The sequence below is a fragment of the Vanessa atalanta genome, chromosome Z (assembly GCF_905147765.1).
Source record: "Vanessa atalanta chromosome Z, ilVanAtal1.2, whole genome shotgun sequence".
NCBI classification, from domain to species: Eukaryota; Metazoa; Arthropoda; class Insecta; order Lepidoptera; family Nymphalidae; genus Vanessa; species Vanessa atalanta.
The window spans coordinates 5,218,069-5,239,307 of record NC_061902.1 but is presented as its reverse complement, the minus strand read 5'-3'; the positions used below and the strand labels follow the sequence as shown (position 1 = coordinate 5,239,307).

The following is a 21,239-nucleotide window of genomic DNA, read 5'->3' as shown; positions in this document are numbered from 1 at the left end:
TGTATGGAATTTCATGGAGGCAAAAAAGTTTACACAATATTGGTCGGACCGTTTGAAAGGAAGTTACTGGCTATTTTACAAAATACTGCCGTTATTTCCTAACGCTATAAATATGCTTTATTGGAATGTCATCAAGTATAATAATTCTAAAAACTTCCTAAATGTTATACCATTGAATTGCCGAATTAAAAATTTTGCGAAGCCTACAATTGTAAATAAAATGGATTACTGATACGATGGACGGATACAATGGATAACTGTCTAAGTTTTCATTAAAATAGATGATATATGTTTTAAATATATTTGTTGAGCCGAAATAGCTCTATCGATATCTTAGTCGTGGATTGCAGGTTCAAACCCAATAAGCGTGAGGTTTCCCAATGGTTTCAAAGTTACGTCAACCGCGAAGGATCTAACGTTCTGATAATACATGAAACTTAGATTGTGATGCAGCCTGGTAAGAAATATGCAGGCATATTAAAATAATATTAAGCTAGAATAAATTTTTGAGCCGTAATAGCTCAGTAGCTATAAATATTGATCGTGAATTTCCGGTTCAAACACAATAAGCACCACCGACATTATATTTGCTAAATTTGTGAGTATAATTCGACGCATGGTCCTAAGGAAAACAATTTCATCAAACATGCACATGTTTGATGAAATTCAGCCCAACTACCAACATTGGAAGGACCTAAGAGTGTTATATTAACAGCCTATATATACGTATTATTATATGAAAGATAATTATTCGCCATGTTCTAGGAAAATATATATGGACTGAAATTCTTTTAACAAATATCTTGTATTTCGCTTAAATATAATATTTATACGAAAGGAAGTAAAGCCTACTGCGTACGATATTTCCCATAAACATCCGACGATGTTAACATCGAACACACTCGGCTGAATAAGAGAAGCGAATCATAGCTATGATAATGTCTATGAGACTTCGTAACTGACTGACTCTTCTTAAGAGCTGGTTTTCATTTTCATAGGTCGTCTCAGGAAAATAAAAACCAGTTTATATAGTTTTATTTTATTTTTGCAATATTATTTTTTATATATAACATTTGTAACATCAAAAGTTTCGAAATAAACGTTACGAAGTATTGAAAAAAATAAAAAAATACTTTTTATTTTACGAGTTTTCGAGGTTGTTCGCTATTTAAATCGCTTCTGCGTAGCTTCGTCGCGAAACTGTATTCGATCCTTTACCAACCACCGAGGCAAGGTTGAATCCTACGTATAAAATATGTTTGCAACACGACTAGGATATGAAATGTATGTTATTACGATTTCTCTAGAATTTGACAACACATTTATTGTAAATATATGACATTTATTGATTTATTTCATCTTATTCTTAGTTACGTTATATTTCTAGAATTATGCAAAGCAGCGCTTAAAGGCCGGCAATACACCTGCATGCAAAGCAATTACTTTTAAATACAATATAACGAATTTTATGGAGATTTTTTAACGCCCTCGGCTTTGCTCGCCTTGTAGGAATGGTCGTCCGTCGTCGTTTTAGTTGTAAAAAATAGCTCAATAGCTCCTTGGGGTTCCTTCGTGAAAGAGCAACAGACAGACAGAGTTACTTTCGCATTTATAATATTAGTATAGACAATATACTCACAACGATGTTGTTTTTGTGGCGGTGGCCAGAAGTATGCTTCGGTTGGTATTTTCTCCCGAAAACCATTTTTAAACCCAAGATTTCTGTTCCATTTCGGAAAAGCTATTCCGTTTAACAGACCCTGACCTGTTATAGATTGAATTGCCGAATTACTCTGATCATTTGGTTCACAAAAATTCAACAAAATGAGAAATAAAACGACTCTGGCATTAAACATGGTAACTTTTTAACTTCAGTAACAGCATCGGTTTGAAATGTAAAATAAATGTTACATTTAATATATAATGTGTTTCGACGGGAAGGGGAACAATGGTGTTAAATTTCTCCTATTATTATATACGAGGACAATAACCACTTGATGATAATTTCTTTGGTCGAATGTTTATCACACGCATGCGCAGTCAGCAGCTCGGAACGAGGGCTAATTTAACCGAAAGATTATAATAATGTGTCACCAATAAGAGAAAGTTTTAATCTGTTAAATACTTCTATTTGATGAGGCCATTTCAACGAATATGATTTTTTACCCAATTTAGTGAAAATTTCTAATTATCAAAATACAAGATAAACGTATTGTTTTTTACAGATATGTAAACGGAACTTTAAACGATGATACTCAAATTATTAGGTTATTAAAAATATATTTAGCCTCAAAATTATAAAAAATTGAAACCAACTTTGATTGTAATTAGAAATAACATACAATGGACTGAAAGAAATAATAGTTGTATATTCTTCCACTTTGGCTATCCTTGGAAATTAAAATGACCTACCCTATTAATTAACTAATTATTTAAAAATCCTCATAGTTCTATGACTTAATGAACATTAAAATCAATTTAAAACTACTTGATTACTAATCAACAACAAAACTGAAGTGCACTAAAATTCCCGATTCTCCGCCTTCCGCATGCAATGGAGCCCACCACTTTCTTCCTTGAGTTAGTGGACTAGTTCCGAAGTTAAGAAGTTATGTTCACGTTTCGTCAACTCATGCCATGGTAAGACGCATTGATTGAAAACTTTCGCCTTCAAACATTGCGGTATAAATGACGTAAGGACTTGATGAAACCATAGTCGCTCAAAATTTGTTTTCGTTGGAGTATACGCAAAACCTGCGCCATAATTAGTCATTAGATCGTTAAAATCAAAGAAGACCTGGATCAAAGAGACAAATGTTTATATGTAATGGCTTAAAAATGATCACTTCATGACGATGCCGACCATTACATGAAATAGTCGTATGTTATGTAAAGGAAATTACCTGTTGTCCACAACGGTTTGGCTCGATCAATGAATAAATAGTGTTTTTCCGATATGAACAGCTAATCGCACAGCGTGAACAGTCAAATACGGATCATATTTTAAAATAATTAAATTATCCTATGGTCAGTTTGACCTGGATCTTAGATTTTTCACATCTTATACAAGTCTATCGTACTTTGAATAGAGTGATTTTCCTAATTTTTGGCCTGTCTAGGCATCAGCTGCAGGCGCCAAGCCACACTGTGAAATGGATAATCCAGCTCTATGTGTTAGGGTGGGCCGGGCTAACTAATCTGGGCATATGCCTGTGGTAATCAGTGCTTAATTTGCGTTCATCTCGCAGTTGCCGGTGTAGGAAAACTCCGGGAGGAAAGGTGTGCGAGATCAAATTTTGACAGTATTGTTCAATATTTTTCTTATTTTGAATTAAACATTATTTTATATAAAACAATTATATTTGAATAGGCTAACCTTTCAAATGTAATTCTTTTATATTAAATAATTTCAGTTGTTATTCTTCTCTTCTCTTGTTTAACCGACATCAATAATGGTGGAGGTTCTCAATACTTTTTTTGTAAGTTTTGATACCTGATAATAAAGGAATTCCGTTATTTATAAAATAAAATTTGGAAAAAAAATCAGTTGACTAAACATTTCACTATGACTTGAATTATATTTATAATTTAATTTCTTAAAGTAATATTTTATGACGGTAGATACTGTTTTGTTAAAATTTTATACTATTTATTAAGAAGGTTTGGAGCTAATTCCATCACACTGTTCCAATATGGCCTGAAGGCATATAGGAATAATTTCCTTCCGACATGTGTGTATAATTCATCTAGGTTTCCAGACGAAAAATTTATCGCAAATCACGAAATGTATTATAAAAACAAATGAAGACTTCAGTGGGTACTCTCACCTATTTACCTTAGATTTTTTACTGGCATAATGGTTCATGGCTTTTTTTTATTTAAACACGCCTTTGTTCAGTTTTGGTAAACGAAAATTCAAGTATTCTTTTATCAAAGAATATTCTAGGTTCTTATAACAACATAGTTTAGCTTATACGTATAGGCACTTGGAACGCTCTCAATTCTTTTAATAATGGGAAAAAGTCTATGGCCTGTCGTAGAATATTAACTGGCGCTTATTTTTTTTTCAACGTCATGATTAAGCTTTTACTTACATTTATGAAATATTTTTCTTACCGTTTCAGCTTCAAGTTTATTTATATTCTAGTAATGTTTAAACGAAAATGTTTGACCTTATTTTTAGTGTTGATTATAAAATTTAAACATAATAATTATCATTCAAATCGATAACTAATTACTCAGTATTTTTATTCAATTATTTGCTGCTTTTTCTCTTAATATAATATCCATAGAATACTTTGTCAGACGAGTAAATGTAGTAAGTAGTACTGATTTTCAGGAAATTTGTATTGCACACACAGGAATATCTTTAACTAGCTCAAAAGTAATAATCGCTTGCTGTCATCATGTGACATCATGACAGCAGACGATTATTACTTGGATCATCTTAATATGGGATCATCTTAATATCCTTCATTTATTAGATGTATTATTTGACAGTAAGTTTTGACAGTTAGAGGGCTCTTTGTGAGTAGAATCTGTGTCTCTGCTTATAGTAATTAATACGTATATAGACATGACTACATATATGTATGTTTTGGAAATAAGACCGCCAAAAATATTAAACGATTATGTTATCGATCTATTTATTCACGAAGACGCGATTCCCCCGTAAAACTTAAAAATAAAGTTAATCGAATTTGTATTTTAGTCTCATACACGTATTTAATTGTCTCACCCATTTAAAACGTTTTATAAGAATGAGTGTCGCTCAATACTAAAGAACTCAGATAATAATTTAACTCGGAGGGGTTCGCTTCGTGAGTTAATAGATAAACTTCGCCCAATAATTTCCTTCGGATATTATTTTTTATTCTTATCAGCAGACCAAGATGAATAAATAAGATCATATTCATACGTGTTATATATTATTAAAAAAAAAAAAAACGTGACGTATGTAAAACGCTCTCTTTATTTTTTTTATAGCTACGATTTGGTCTTCACTCTGTATTATATACACGTTTAACGGTCGGAATCCTTGACATGTATTTTTTATTGTAAAATAAAATTTCAATACTCAATTAATTCAATTACTCTTCTGACAAAGTATGTTATATACAAAGACCATTTATAACCTTAAGTACATGCGTATAGAGTTCAATATTAAATAAGTTTGATTTTATTATTTGTTTGATAATCTGTGGAAAGGACACAATTAAAAAAACTAGTTAACACCAATCTTTATTTATTGTAATATATGGACATAAAATCATTTTGGTATACATAATATTATTAATAGTTAGTTTATATTAAAAATATTATCAAGAGAAGTAAGTCACAGATTAAAATAATATTGAAATTTTAATAGTAAAATTTTCCACCTTCTCCTTTCGACGACATTTTTGTATAGTAAAGTATATGGAAATCTAAATATATAATGATTTTATAATAATGTTCTGATTTGTAAGGTTCATTTATATAAAGTTATCCTAGTATTTATTAATAGTATCCAATTATACTAGAACTTACATATTATTTTATTTCTTTTAACTCATCACCCATTGGGAAATTATAGATATGACGACGAAGATATTAAGTAGTTTGCAAAACTTATAGAGAGCAAGTAGTACATAAATGGATCTAGTAAATACACTTACCTACAAACTTATTTGTACTTTAAACACCAATTTTTTTAATTAGGAAATATAATTTAATGCTTACGACTAATTTAAAATTTAAATATATATAAATATTCAACATAATAATTTACGTAACATTAACAAGCGCGAGTCGAACTCGCATGGGGTTTGCTTTTTCTTTTCTTTTTTGAATTTTATTCTAAACTATGATCCTCCGTTTTTTTTTTCAAATGGATTCAATAGTTTCCGGTATAAGCGAAGGTTTTTCTTAATTATCTGTTGTTTGATTTTTATCATAAAAAAGAACAGGTTTTGATTCATTACATGGTAGTTTTCATGGTACATTTCATAGTATGTCCAGGATTGAGTCACCTATTTCTTAGAAGTTGGAATTTCTTGTGAATAAGAAAGTTTTCGTCGAGTACATTCGAAGAAAACAGCCTGTAGCAGAAGGACAGACGAAAAAGGCGTTACGCTAAAGGATTCCTATTTTTCATTGGATTGAATCCCAAAAAAAATAATGCAAATTATAATGCCCTTCCTTTCCCTTCCGTTAAGTATATTTGCGTGACCAACGTATACATCTTAATCGTATTAAAACGATGACGTTTATATTTTTAATATTTAAACAAACTTAACATAACTTTATAGCTTCTAATTTTACATTTAAATTTGTAATTCGGTAATTTTTAATCCCCATTAATATACTATATTAATCAATAAATATGTTTTATATTTTATAATAATAGAGTAGAGGACTCTACTCGAAAATCTGGACAAATGAGCTCATCAATTATGTGTGTATATCGAAGCTCGTATAATATAAATATATATATTTTAAATCGTTCACTCCAAAAATACTTTCATGTTTGTAAAGACATAAACAGATATGCCTTTATCTTTATATATAAATATATTAAGCCATCATACATTCAAAAGTCTACTTAAGTATCAAAAAATTCCTTATTACAACAATAGTCTTAGTGCTGTAGGACATTTTACTTTGTATGGTAGTTTTATTTGTACAATAATTATTATAAAAGTAAAAATAAATATTCATATATAATATAAAATTAATTTAACTTATTCTCATTCATTATTTTATATTACTAGCTAATGTAGAGATTGAAACAGACAGATCTAATTTGATTCCAATTATTTAAGAATAACAAATACTTAAAAAAAAATCTTATCATGTAAGTTTAATTTAGTTCATCTTTTTATTAAAAACTAAATACACAATGTTTTTAAGTTTTAAATAAAACATTTAATATATATATTGAAATTAAATTAACATAATTTTTATAGCTCATTAGTTTAAAACATTATGAGACATGCATATATATTATTATTATTATATTATATTTATATTATTATAATATTATATTCGTATTATATCGTATTATATTATATATATTTGGTATTCGTTGACTAGAAAAATATGGATAGATGATATTAGATTTACGTCATGTCGGTCGAATAAAAAAAAATCTGCCAACTGTTTGCCATGAAACAAACGATTGAAAAATATCTTAGATATAAAACGTCCCACGTTTAAAAATGCTGTTTTCTATTACACAATTTCTAAAATAACTTTATTGGACTAATATAATAACTATTCTTTCGAATATATCCATATAATAGTTTAGAAATAGTGAAGAAAATAATCCGCAGAAGTGTAATCCTAATTGACATGAGAGACTTTCGAACAGATATAATTAAATATATATGATTGTACTATTCAAATGTTGTGAAGTAGCCAATTTGACATTAAATAAATTAACCTCCCCTGTTAAAGGAAGAGGCCGAGCGCAGCTTCTTGCGGATACGAGGTGAGCTCCAGCGCGGCACGACGCGAGTTTCCGTTGTGGAAACGCCCTCATCAACGTCATCCGCCTCTGTCTTTATCTCCATTTTCTATAATTACACAAACAGACATTTTACTTAACGTCTAAGTTTAGCAAAAGGGAGAAGGCTACCAGAATTTAAATCACTCTCCTCATTAAGTTTGTTGGTAAGAACCATGACTTTTTATATAATCATAATAGTCCGATATAATTTTATTGGAAAGTTACCCATCAAATTGGGAAATTATTAGGAACTGATCATAAAGTTCTAATTCATATTTAAATGTTATTCTTTAAATATAATATCTACTAACTGCTTATTCTTTTAAACGAAATTAATTCGTTCATTATATTGACATTTCATTGAGTAATAGCTATAGAGTTTAACGGTAGCGAATTGAAGATTCGAGTAATGAAACTAAACCTGTACAATCAACCGCAACAGAGTGTACTGCTGCTCGAGAGATTTTGACATGTCCCGGAGTCGACGCTTTTGCTTATCCAGCTCAGTTGCTATATAATCCTCACTGTTCTCCAAAACGAGATCCAGACCATTACCTTAAATTAGACAAGAAATCCAAAATAAAATGAAAAAGACTTAATTATAATATAGTTTTTATTGTGGCTTCATAGAAAGATAAAGGTTACTTAGATTATTTTACGTATCTGTTTTTTATTACATACCTTCGTCAGAAAATGGGTTGCAGAACCATTTGCGCAAGATAAAATCAACGAATCCAAGCTTACATTTCTTATTATTGGGATATTCAATAAGTTCGTCCTTGTCCACTCTGTCGAGGCATATCTTGGGCAACTTCCTTTCCAGCTCAGTATGCAGGACCACCTTTAATAAATAATCAACAATTTGTAACAATATATTTTTACATTACATTTACATTAAGAGTCTGTAACAGGCCTTAGCCCACTGCTCTTCTCCCTTTGAGGAGAAGGTTTGGAGCATATTCCATCACGCTGCTCCAATGCGGTTTGGTGGAATACAAATGTGGCAGAATTTCGTTTAAATTAGACACGTGCAGGTTTCCTCACGATGTTTTCCATCACCGCCGAGCACAAGATGAATTATAAACACAAATTAAGCACATGAAAATTCAGTGGTGCCTGCCTGGGTTTGAACCCGAAATCATCGGTTAAGATGCACTCGTTCTAACCACTGGGCCATTTCGGCTCATCACAAAGTTTGCATATGTGTTTGTGAACAAATTTTTATTTGTCTCGATAGGTAAGCGGGTAACACCGGTAGAACCTCGGGTCAGAGTTTTTAGCCGATGTGGAATTTTAAAGCATATATAAAATATTTCTTCGTTATTTCGAATTATTGACACTATTTTCTTACTTGCATAGCCAGGCGTTTGAGTTGAGCGTTGCGTCGGACACTCTCGATGTCACCAACCGCCAGACCGATGAGAAGATTCATCAGAAGTATCGGCATAAACACCATGAACAGAACCAGGATAAAAAACGTCGGTAGTGGGAACGGCAGGTCAGTTTCGCTTTCAGATTTGTAAAATGGCTGCACATATGTTCCAACGAAGTCTAATTCCCCGAGCATCATAGCGAACGTGCGGATCAGAGACATCGGGATCGTACTAAATGACAAGTGCTGACCCTGAAAGAAAAGAAAACGTTCATTATTTATTTCATTTAATCAAAACACAATAATATTTCATTCATAGACATAAATTTATTTCGCATGCATAGCACATTAATACTTTCGCTCAGAGCACATAAAAAATAATTTCGAATGATATAAGTATTGGTTATTGTCATGACGTCATGAAGCACAGCTTTCTATTACATAAAAAAAATAGTTACATTAAATAAAATAACGCAAATTATCGAAAGAACGAATATGCTACATACAGCTTAATTTTTTCTAACATCGACTAAATTCTTTCCATATAAACCATCCATTTAAAACAAAGGATATCAATTAAATATAAATTATATATTAGCAAATGATTGGATTTAATTAATTAATATTTTTTCCTGCGTCTGTATAGTAAAAGTATAAGAAGTTATATGAAAAGAATTAGATTTTTTTAAATATTTACCCACATTATGTGTCCTATAAATAAAGATGCAAATCTCGAAGCATCTTTGCGTTAATTATCAAATATAATTCAGTTACTGTTTAAACAAAGCTGAGACGAGAGTTTGCTTTTTTATCAATAGGGCAATAATGTTACACGTCGTCCAGTTGCTTTTAATAAATACCATTTGGCCATCACCCACTTTTGATAACAGTACGTAGAAAGCTAGCCCAAAAGCTATAATGAGAATCGAAAACACCATCAAGACTTTAATGAGAGTTTGCAATATCTCAAGGAACATCACTACGTATATTCCGACTTGATCGAAACGTTGGAGAAGTAGTAGAAGATGGAACCAGGACAAAAATATTGTTATTGATGCTGCTGATAGCTGTAAAGGGAAAACCATATCGAATAAATATCTTATAATAATTTTTTTAATTATTTATATACCATCGGAGGAACTTTACCAACCTGTATATCTCCGTAAATTGGATATATCGTTGGTATTACCGTTAGCGTTGAGCTCACGTATAAAGTCCATGAAACAAAATTTGAAGGATCCACAATGTAGTGCAGTTTCTGCTCTTTCATGTTGCACAATTCACGTATAAGACACATGAAGTTGTAGAAAAGAACGGCAACCGTGCTTGCATAGATAGCGATCATAGTTTCGAAATCTGTTGACAATAAAATGCTTCAAACATTTCTATCCTTGAATATACATCTACAAAATTGCATTTGGTGGAACGTGTTCCTAAACAACCAAATTTTATTATATATCGTTACTTGAATTTGTAGTATACATGTATTTTAAAATAATATATTACTTAAACCATTATATCCTCACCTTTTTTGTCAACGGTGTCTGTCGAATTAGTTTCGTTAAGGCCGAAATCGAAATCAGTTTCATTGAATTTGTTACCATTAACCATAGGCTCACTCATCAACTTGTAAGTGAATAGTGTAACGAAAGTTAGGTAAATGCAATAGAAAAGTACATTGGCGAGATGAAAATACTTCCCATATGAGTTCCACTTCATCTGAAGGTATTTTTGGCTCAAAGGATGAGCTAGCAGTTCCACACGACCATGAGCTACCATAGCCTGAAATTATACTCGAAGAGCTATGATTTAAAAAAATAATATAAACGTTTCGTTAGTAAAAAATTTATAAACATTTTTAGACAAATCACAAATATAAGTAGTGTTAGTGATACAAGCATGTGAGAATATACAATAAACATCACAGTGACGTCCTTAAAACCATAGATTTTTGCACACTTGGCGTGTAGAGAAATGTAAAATGTGTTGAGAACCATAAAGATGAACTTTACAGGTTAGGAGATGTGTTAGTGAATAGGTCAGTTTTGCAATTAAAGTAATCTTTATATTTATAAAGATATTAGGATAATAGTGCAGAGTGCCATTGTGCGATAGTGTTACTCCACTCACGTTGATCACACTCAACGGTTCGGGACGAAAGTTTGGGTCGTTTCGCGCCTGTCTCAGCGCTTCTATTTCATGCTTCGTATGTTGGTAGAATCTGAATGAGTACTTAATCTGCGACGAAGTAAAATATTGTATGTAATTATTTACTGCAAATATTAATCTAAACTTACATTCAGAGCTGCTAAAGGAATATTCTTTGATTTCAGAGAACTGTCTGGCTTTCGGTTGTTATCATCATCGGTTTTTGTTTTCGGGCAGAACACCCGAAAGTTGTATTTGATCTAAATATGTAAATAGATTTTAGTAATAAATTCAAAAAAGTAATCTTAGTTATCAGTTATATTTAAATTAAACATCGAACCTTTATAATATTTATTACAGAAAAATATGATATTAAATTACAGCATATCTAAAAAACCTATGAAACAAGGATCAATATTATGTCTTATTTAAAATGAACTTGTAAATTATGACAAATGGTTTAGGTCTTACGTAGAAGCTTTTAGAGTCCTTCTTGCAGTTAGCTTTTGTGATGCAATTGTCCTGCACCGCTTCAAACACGTTCGGCATGCCAGCGATGAGTGCGAGCGTGACGCAAGGGTAGCGATCTGATCGTAAGGCCATTACTTCGTTTGCCCTAAAACATTGCACGTAAATTGAAACAAAAATCAAAACAACCTAATTTGACATTCTCATCCTCATCCTCCTCCCAATTTTACTCGGGGTCGGCGCAGCATGTCCTCTTCTTCCATACTTCTTTGTCGGACGTCATCTCACAAGTAATATTATGTCTAACCATATCGTCTTTCACACAAATAATGAAGAAATATTTTATAACATACTATACTATGTAATAAAATAGATTTTCCAATTAAGATTGATATCAATTTATGCTTCAAATAAAAATATTACAATATCCAATATCAATCAAATTTATATGAAACCGTTTTGAAGTTATATCGAATACGAAAAAAAAAGTATCAAAATCGGTTCACAAACTTTTTAATTGGAATATATAATTAAAGCGTACGTTTATATTTAATAAGTGTACTTATTTATTGAAGGCGGTTAAAAGTCGAAGGCAACTTGAAATTAAATTAAAATATATATACATATTTTTCTAACCTTTGTTCATGAGTAACCATAGCGAGAGCTGCTTCAGGGAATTTATAATAGATGGCATAGTCGATAGCGCTCAAGTCCAGGTTATTGTAACTCAAGCGACATCCCATAGATAGCAGTAATGCGATAGAGTTTGGTTTGTTTTCCATAGTAGCTAAATGTAGAGGCGAATTCTAAAAAGAGTAATTTCTTCAAGTAGAGAAGGAATTAAAATAAAACGTCGTTGATTTCATAATAGTATCAAAATCTTCGATTCCAAATTCAAATTTATTTTATTGCCAGAAAATATTATTGACTATATTAATATGGAACGTCCAAGCCGCTATAAAAGTAGTGCTTTTTTAATAAATAAATAAATAAAAACAGCTATGTATTTAAAAAAAAAAAAAATTATCTAACGAAACTTACTCCATCTTTATCCGACTGATCAAGTAAGTGTGAGTGAACCGAGTGTAACAGCTCAATTGTTTTCGTATAGCCGAACATGGCCGCTAGGTGGAGCGGGTTGCGGCCGTTGTGATCTCTGTGCAGCAGTGCTCCACGGTTGAGCAGGAGGTGCACGACCCTCGAATGTCCCTCACGAGAGGCAATGTGCAGTGGTGTAAGACCTTCACCGTCACTTTCATTTATAACGAAAGCACCTTTATCTGAGTCTAGCAGTTGACATACGGTATTGTATCGTCCATATCTGGAATTGAGAAAACAATTGTTTTCAACTATTTTAAATGGAACACGTATGGAAATTTAAATGATTTGTATTTTATTAATCATTCATAGAAAAATAGAAAGGTCATTTAAGTTTAGTTCAATTATTGGTATTGTTTACTAATAATATAGTAGAATTTATGTTATATATAATCTATGTCCTTTCTTAGAGTTCAACCTTGCTTTGTAGTAAATTTCATCAAAATCGGTTCTGTTGTTTGGTTAAGAACAACAGACGTAAAGATGGACAGACAGAGTTACTTTCGCATTTATAATATTAGATATAGAATAGATTGGTAGAAAATATTTTTCTAACTTTGATGTTTAAGGAACTTTCTAGAATAATAGCTATAATTTAATGATATTTTACCTGGCAGCAAAGTGCAATGGACTCTCGTTGTTATTGTTCTTCAGGTTTATACAGGCGCCGAGTTTTATAAGATTCTGCAAGGACCGTATGTGTCCTGCGCGACTAGCGTAGTGGAGGGGAGAGCAGCCTGTGTTATCTTTTTCATTAAGAAGCTTCGTTAGACTGCTCTCGCAAAGATTCTATGGAAATAGTTCGTTGACCAATGTTAGCATTATATTAAAAAACAAATTAATTTTTTTTCATACACTTCATTGTCGTTTCAGTTTTATTGGCTTTTAGGAAGATTTGTTGTGAACATAGAAATTTGGCGTAAGTTTTGTAACTATAGTATTTTAAAAATGTAGGAGAATGTAACTTTATACACAAGTACCCCTTCTAATCCCTCATGAATAAGATGCGACCGCAAATCCGAGACGACTGTAAAGAGTTAAGCTGCAGGACTTCACGTGTTATCCGAGGCACGGTAGTACACACTTCCAACTTCTAAACTCCGAGCTGCTATTGAGAATTTTTTAACAGAAAAACCCAATAACATTCTATCGACCCGACCTGGGGTTTGAACCCAAGACCTCGGGTTTTTTGCCTTATATCTAGCCACTAGACCAACGAGGCAGTCGTGCCTCACAATACTTTTGTAAAGCAGCTGCAATAACATGAAATTGAATCTGCACCCGTAGTTTGGTTTAGTACGAGTTTGATAGTTAAGTAAATTCCTTAGGGTAGTCTTCTATACGTATACTAACAGCGATTACGTAAACCCCTAGCGTAAATCCAGTCGAACTAAAATACTATGGACCTATTATAGTTTCTTCATCGACTTTAAAGTCGAAAGAACTAGTAAGTTTCTCTATTTTACCAGTAAGAGTATTAAGTTTGATAGAGAAAATTTTCTAAGGATTTTACTATTTTCAATTTAGTAAGTTAACAGCCAAAATAAACTAATTCGTTTATTATTGAAGATAATATTCCACCATTGTATTAATTGACAGAAAAATACTTATTAAATAAATATTTTTAGTATTTTACATTAAAAGAAAATCTGATGAAGTTTATATATTTTTCGTTCTTATGGAGAGAACGTTTAAAAATAAGACTTACCTATATTAATTCATACAACAAGTTACATTAAAACAAACGTTTTCGTACTTTTATTGTAATTCGTGAAATCTTTTATAAAAATTTATTTTCTAAGCTGCATAGTATATTGCATAGTTCTCGTAATGCAAAATGTTACAAATATGCATGTAATTTCGTTTTACCTTACAAGTAGCCGCAAAATCCTCCAAGCGCCCTCCATTCATCACGACGAGGTGTAGAACATTACGGTTGTTTACATCCTTAAGTTCGACATCAGCCCCGAGACGAATCTGAAAGTTTAATAAATGACAGATTCTAAAAATAAAAAGCGAGGTGTCGTAGGTCAACCGGTTGGAACGAAGTTATAATATTTATTATATTATTTATTGAATAATAGGCAATAAAATAATTTAACAATGTTTGGGAATAATTAAAAGATGATGACAAAATTGTTTTAATAAATCTAGATTTAAAATAAATAATAAAAAATATTTATTGAGCTGAAATGGCCTAGTGGTTAGAACGCGTGGATCTTAACCGATGATTTCGGGTTCAAGCCCAGGCAGGCACCACTGAATTTTTATGTGCTTAATTTGTGTTTATAATTCATCTCATACTCGGCGGTGAAGGAAAACATCGTGAGGAAACATGCATGTGTGTAATTTCAACGAAATTCTGCCACATGTGTATTCCACCAACCCGCATTGGAGCAGCATGGTGGAATATGCTCCAAACCTTCTTCTCAAAGGGAGAGGAGGCCTTAGCCCAGCAGTGGGAAATTTATAGGCTGCTAATGTGATGTAATGTAAATATAATACTATTAAAAACCATACGGAATAGAAAGAGAAAGAAATATCCCCTAGGAACGCATAATTCTTTTTCGTTACGAGACAATTTCTACCTTCACTTTAACGTGAGCCGCGTAAACAAAAGGCAAATAACGTCCAGCACAAAAAAATGAAGATCCGCTGTATCCAATTGAAACTATAAAAAAATTATAATTAAAAATTTCTTTACTTTAGAAGAATATATGCGAAAATATATCAAAAGGCAACGTAATTAATTACAGATGAACGTTATATCTCTTCTGTCTCAAACCTTATTGTTATCTGTAATTCAATAAGAAAACAGTAATATAAAAAAACGCAGTGTTGCTTATCATATCTACTTATCACCTACTACTTACCAAAACTTGAACTGTCCTCCATCCAGCTCTTGAAGCAGCTAGAAGTAATGGAGATCTCATTTCTTTATCCAAAGGATTTATGTCCGAGCCCTGAGCGACAAGAAAGCTAACAATGTCGGGATGGTCAAACATAGCGGCGCAGTGAAGCGGCGTCATCCTTTGTACGTCGCATGATTTCAGACAGGCATCTCTTTCTTCAGGTTGTATACGAAACATTAGCTCAATAATTTCCAGAGCGCCCTGAAATAAACTTACATATGTAACTCTTGAAACAGGAACACAACAAATCTAAGTATTGCTGCTTGGCGGTAGAATAAATAATTAGATTGGCAGACGGGCTCGCGCAAAGTCCTTCTGGCAAGGTAAACACTTATGACAATTAACTATTTGTTATATAAATGTTCCAATTCAATTTTATTCAAATAATCTATTAAAAATTAAGAATGTAAAATGTAATGAAAATAAAATCAGTTTTTTTTTAATCTTACCTGCGCACACGCAAGATGGACTGGCGTGGACAAATCATATTGTTGAGTAGATATCTTTGCGCCAGACTTCAAGCATAGTTCAACAGCTCTGATATCTCCTCCGTGTACAGCCGAATGCAAGGGAACATTCCCTTCGTTATCATATAGAGAAATCATTTGTTCTCTTGTACATCCCTTAGACTCCCCCCATTGTAGAAATATTTCCATTGTTCTAGATGATGCGTTTTTCGCGGCTTCGTGTATTGGATAGTAACCATTGTTACACGGCCGTTTACATTCTGCGCCGAGTTCAGTTATCTATTAAGATAATGTTAGATTAGTTGAAATCTCAAATTTAAACGTTTTATTAAAATCATTTCATGCAAAACATTTAGTTAGTTAAGTTAATAAATAATGAAATAGGAACGTTAATAAATAAGGTGTCAAATGTGAGGCAATTGAGGCGTATGATATTTACCAAAATTCTAGCACAAACATCATGATCGTGTATGGCTGCAAAGTGCAATGCGGTACGACCATGTTCGCCGCCGAGATCAACGTTAAACGCAGACTTGAATTTAACAAACAGCTGCAGAACTGCCACCTGAAAGAAATATATTTTGTTATGAACATAACTCAAAGTGAATTATCGTTTTGAAATAGACGTAACGTTTTTGTTTATTCTAATTTCGAATTTAAGAACATAAAAAAAAAACTTAATTAAATTTAATATTATTTTTCATTATGTTTCAAAGCAGGTAGTTATTTGTACTTAAATTTTGCTATACGATAAGAAACTTTTGCAAAACACACACAAATATCAATAATAATACAATACTAACACGTTTGAAATACATGTAAAAACACAAATTCGCACGCAGAGGACGAGATAATGGAAATATTTAATAATAATTTGGAATTCATTTGAGAAAACTGTTGACTAAAATGAATATTAGGTTTATATACTGTGATGGAATCGATTTTAGATTTGTAAGTATCGATGGATCAACATCTTTTCTGTGCCCTAATACCTAACTGAAATTGAGCTGTAACATCATTAGTAAACTTCAGATATCTGTCAATTATTTCGAACGTTTCTGATGTCATGTGATACTGGTAGAAATAAAAATATTTCAATGAGATATTTTGTATTTCAATCGCATACATATGACAATGATTAATAAATTTCGGTTTACTAGTGGTAGTCCATGGATCGTAGACTATCGATCGCAAGCGAAACTTCGCGTTTATTCAACAGATTTTTACAAATTTCGAAACTAATAACGGGTTTATTTTGATATAATTTCATTATACATATACGACGTCTGTTCGCACGTTTTTTTTTTTGGTTTTTTTTTATACAGCCATAGCGACGCTCTTTTCCCAGCCAGTAACTTATTCAGCTCTCTAAAATTAATTCTTTGTTAAATCATAATAATTTAGTAAATTGCTATCAAGATCCTCTTTCATTTTCTGCACAATTAAGGCTGATGCTCTTCAAAATAAGACCATAACCGATTTATGTGCAGCTGTCGAACCATACTCACCGGGACAAAAATTGGCTTACGCTATTAATATGTACGATGATAATAAAAACAGAGAATTTATTTATAATAACAATTATATTCAAACAAGATTATTTCATTCATGAACATTGACTGAAGAATTATTTACACTCATAAACATTTATATACGTCTTGTTAAATAAATTGTTATAGTCATGTGTTTGTTTGTATGGTTGTATATGTATAACATATGGATACAATTTTTAAACTTAAATTTAAAGATTTTAGACAAAATTCATTTTGATTTCCAATAAAAAGAGTTTTCATGATAATAAGCGAAATTGTCACGTTTGTTAAGAATAAATTATAATTATAATATAACTTACCTTATTGAGTTCAGTAGCGAGATGTAGAGGTCCCTGTGATTTTTCGTTCAAGATGCTTGTGTTGACTTTACTAAAATATACAATAGAATTTTAAACATTGCATACGATAAAAACGTTTTTTATAGTAGATAAATGATTCCTTTTGTGAAACTATCAAGTAGAGCTGATATGGCTCACTCAGTGGTTAAAACACGGGTATCTTAGGCCTTAACAGCTGAGGGACGTTCATAGACTGTTTGTTTTTAAGTTTAATTGAGCGAAAATACGCTTCGAGTTAAGTAGCGTTTATTTTTATTAAATTGGTCCTTGTGCGTTTTTTGAGACGCTTCCATGACACGCGCACTGTATTTGTGAAATGTTTGATTTAATGTGTTTCTAGAAAAAATATTAATTGTAGGTCTTGAACTCCTACTTATAAAATAAAAAGTATGTTTCAAAAATAAAAATAATATTTTATAAATACCTACGGCCTGTATCGTAAAATAATGTAATATTCGTAATAATAATACAGAAAGAGGAAATTAAAAAAAAAATCTACTTTTCAACCGTCAATAATAAGTGCATTTTTTTTTTTTTTTTTTCTCAATAATAAGTGTACTACGAAAAAATTCATGATAACATAAAACTTACTTATTTACAGTTGAAGTAAAAAGTACTGCCGGTTTAAAAATGAATATACTCTGGACCTTAGAAGAACCAGCAAAGATAATCAGTAGATTATTTTATCTAATTTCACTCTTATTTATAGTTGGTTTATAGTTTAAACCGAAAAATAAGAATTAGAAAAAAAAAAACTATCGCAATTTTAGAGTTTACCTTTAATCTCGATCGTCAAGAGATTTTATGAATTATTTTTCGGTACCCTATGTCCTTTACGGTAGCTAAGTTAAGACTTGTAAGCGTATCAAATAAATAAATTGACTCAATTAGGCTTTTTTAATATGGGTTAGGATTACATTCATATATAATTTAGATAACTCATAGAGAAATTTTATAATCTATTACTATATGTAGGTAACATGCAGTAAGCTTTAAGGTGTCGATGTTCGCGTCTATACTTACTGATTTAGCAGGAATTCTATCGCATCCAGAGAACCATTCTCGACAGCCACATGCAGTGGTGTGTTCCCGGAGTTGTCAGTTACGTTTAAGTCTAATAAAATATAGAAAATTGTATAATACATAAAACAATGCTTAGAATACTTGGAATATTTATAAAATTTCTAGATAGTGTTTGCAGGTTTTTTTAAGTTAAATCTACACTATTGTGGTATGTGGTTAGACAAATCAAATCAAATCAAAATATACTTTATTCAAGTACGCTTTTACAAGCACTTTTGAATCGTCATTTAACGAACTATTTAAAGTAACCCTACCGCCGGTTCGTAATATAGATACCGAGAAGAACGGGCAATAAACTCGGTAGTTACTCTTTTTCAACATCTAAAAATACAGTTACGTTAGTTAAATACAATTATATATGTATGTTGTCTGCCTGGAAGTCAACAAGCATTAACTCCACGCTTTTTTATCATCAATATAATCTCGTATCGAATAATATGCCTTCTCTTTACCAATGTATTTTTACAAATGACTTGAATCTATGAAACGGTAAAGTTAAAAATGTCTGCGGAATTTTATTATAGAAGCGGATACCTTGACCAAGAACGATTTATTGACTTTGCGGAGTCGGAAACTTGGCGATCTAAGCTTATCCTTACTTCTTGTGCACATACAATGATTCCCAAAAAACCCGTAGTATCGGCTACATCAAGACGGCCACCATTTAAAGATATATTATTATTTTTCTTTTTAACATTGCGTAGTGTAAAAACTACACATTTTGTTTTTTGAGTATTCAAAACTAAATAATTTACTGTAAACCAATCGTGTATCTGTGATATCTGTCTACCTTAAAACGAAGTATCGTCAGCAAACAACACTATATCACAAATACCTTTAACATAGAAAGGAAGATTGATCGTTGTGGAACACCCATTTTTAACGTAGATCCAGAAGACTTTATGCCATTAATGAAAACTTGCTGGACTATCTGACTTAAATATGAAGCAATAAGATCAAGCGCTTTACCTTTAATACCGTAGTATTTGAGCTTATAAAGAAGTGTCTCGTATTACGAGACACAATCAAATGCTTTAGGCAAAATCACAGAATGCCCAATAGGATTTTGTGATTTTTTTTTCTTTTTTTTATGTTAAGTGCAAACGAGCAGGAGGCTCACCTGAAGAAAAGTGATTACCACCGCCCATGGACATCTGCAACACCAGGGGGTTGAAGGTGCGTTGCCGGTGATTTAGGAAGGAGTACGCTCTTTTTTTGAAGGTTCCCAAGTAGTATCGGTTCGGAAAAACCGCCGGCGAAAGTTCCACAGAGTGGTTGTGTGAGGCAGAAAATGTCTTAAAAATCGCGCTGTTGTGGATTTTCGGACATCTAGGTGGTGCGGGGGAAATATAGGATTTTGACGAGATGTCCGAAGGTGAAATTAAGCTGCCAGGCAGAGGCAGAGTTATATTCCTTTCTGAATGCGCTGGTCTTTACATCACGAGACGCCGATGCGTTAGCCCAGTCATGGTAACTTACCCATTTTCGGCGTGAGGCCGCTTTGCAGAAACCAAACTAAGGCTGAGACTTGCCGCCGATGGGCACCGTAGAATATGGAATGAACAGTTCCATACCCTGAAGGACCAGATCGGCAACAGAGTTAGCAATAACGCTCGAATCATCAGGCGAAAAACAAACCTGCCCCCATGGGATGCGGTCCTTCTTTGCATCCGGGTAGGATGCCCATCCCAATCTGCTGACTTGTAGTGCCACACGCGGCGGCAGCCCACGAAACGAGGTAGTGAGTACCGCGCAACCGGCACTGTACTCCGAACGAGACAGTGGTCCGACGAGCCCAGAGCTGATAGCTGACCTGATAGCTATCCGGATAGGAAGTCAGCAGAAGGTACAACAGGGAAGGTGTATGATCCTCCACGTCTGGAATTCGCGTTGGCGAGGTGACCAGTTGTGTCAATTCATATGCTAAAGCGAAGTCGAGAACAGATCTATCCGCATGATCAGTAGTGCGTGATCCAAGCCATTCGGCATGGGGGGCATTAAAAACGCCAAGAATTACGATCTCTGCGGATGGGATCTGCTGCAGCATGGAATCTGTAGCCATTTGGACGTGCTCGGTTTCGGCATTACCGCTATGGGACCTATAAAGGCACGCGTAGATTCGCGGATCGTCGTCGCAATCTACACGCAGCCAGATAATCGATAGGTCCTGCCCTTCAAGGCTGCCGAGGCGTCGAGAGCAGATATAATCTCTGACGTAAACGCTCACCCCGGCTCGTGGTAGAAAGGAATGTTCCAATTTATACCCGGGGTAGGAAAAAAAAGTCGTATCGGCAGGAGAGGATATCTGGGT

At 32.8% G+C, this 21,239-nt stretch overlaps 1 protein-coding gene across 1 annotated transcript in view; it reads right to left on the bottom strand.

Moving 5' to 3' along the window:
* Nucleotides 1-7,352: 7,352 nt before the first annotated feature.
* Nucleotides 7,353-21,239, bottom strand: part of LOC125075837 (transient receptor potential cation channel subfamily A member 1) — a 47,915-nt gene continuing 34,028 nt past the window's right edge. The window contains exons 4-21 of the mRNA XM_047687631.1: nucleotides 18,869-18,959; nucleotides 17,807-17,876; nucleotides 16,394-16,519; nucleotides 15,937-16,233; nucleotides 15,449-15,688; nucleotides 14,445-14,552; nucleotides 13,186-13,364; nucleotides 12,519-12,798; nucleotides 12,114-12,283; nucleotides 11,481-11,625; nucleotides 10,992-11,099; nucleotides 10,388-10,643; nucleotides 10,012-10,217; nucleotides 9,740-9,928; nucleotides 8,841-9,113; nucleotides 8,171-8,330; nucleotides 7,911-8,044; nucleotides 7,353-7,556 (exon numbers count right to left, since the gene is read on the bottom strand). Coding sequence (XP_047543587.1) covers nucleotides 7,419-7,556; nucleotides 7,911-8,044; nucleotides 8,171-8,330; nucleotides 8,841-9,113; nucleotides 9,740-9,928; nucleotides 10,012-10,217; nucleotides 10,388-10,643; nucleotides 10,992-11,099; nucleotides 11,481-11,625; nucleotides 12,114-12,283; nucleotides 12,519-12,798; nucleotides 13,186-13,364; nucleotides 14,445-14,552; nucleotides 15,449-15,688; nucleotides 15,937-16,233; nucleotides 16,394-16,519; nucleotides 17,807-17,876; nucleotides 18,869-18,959 — 3,170 coding nt within the window. The 3' untranslated portion in view covers nucleotides 7,353-7,418. The remainder of the gene's footprint in view (nucleotides 7,557-7,910; nucleotides 8,045-8,170; nucleotides 8,331-8,840; nucleotides 9,114-9,739; nucleotides 9,929-10,011; nucleotides 10,218-10,387; nucleotides 10,644-10,991; nucleotides 11,100-11,480; nucleotides 11,626-12,113; nucleotides 12,284-12,518; nucleotides 12,799-13,185; nucleotides 13,365-14,444; nucleotides 14,553-15,448; nucleotides 15,689-15,936; nucleotides 16,234-16,393; nucleotides 16,520-17,806; nucleotides 17,877-18,868; nucleotides 18,960-21,239) is intronic.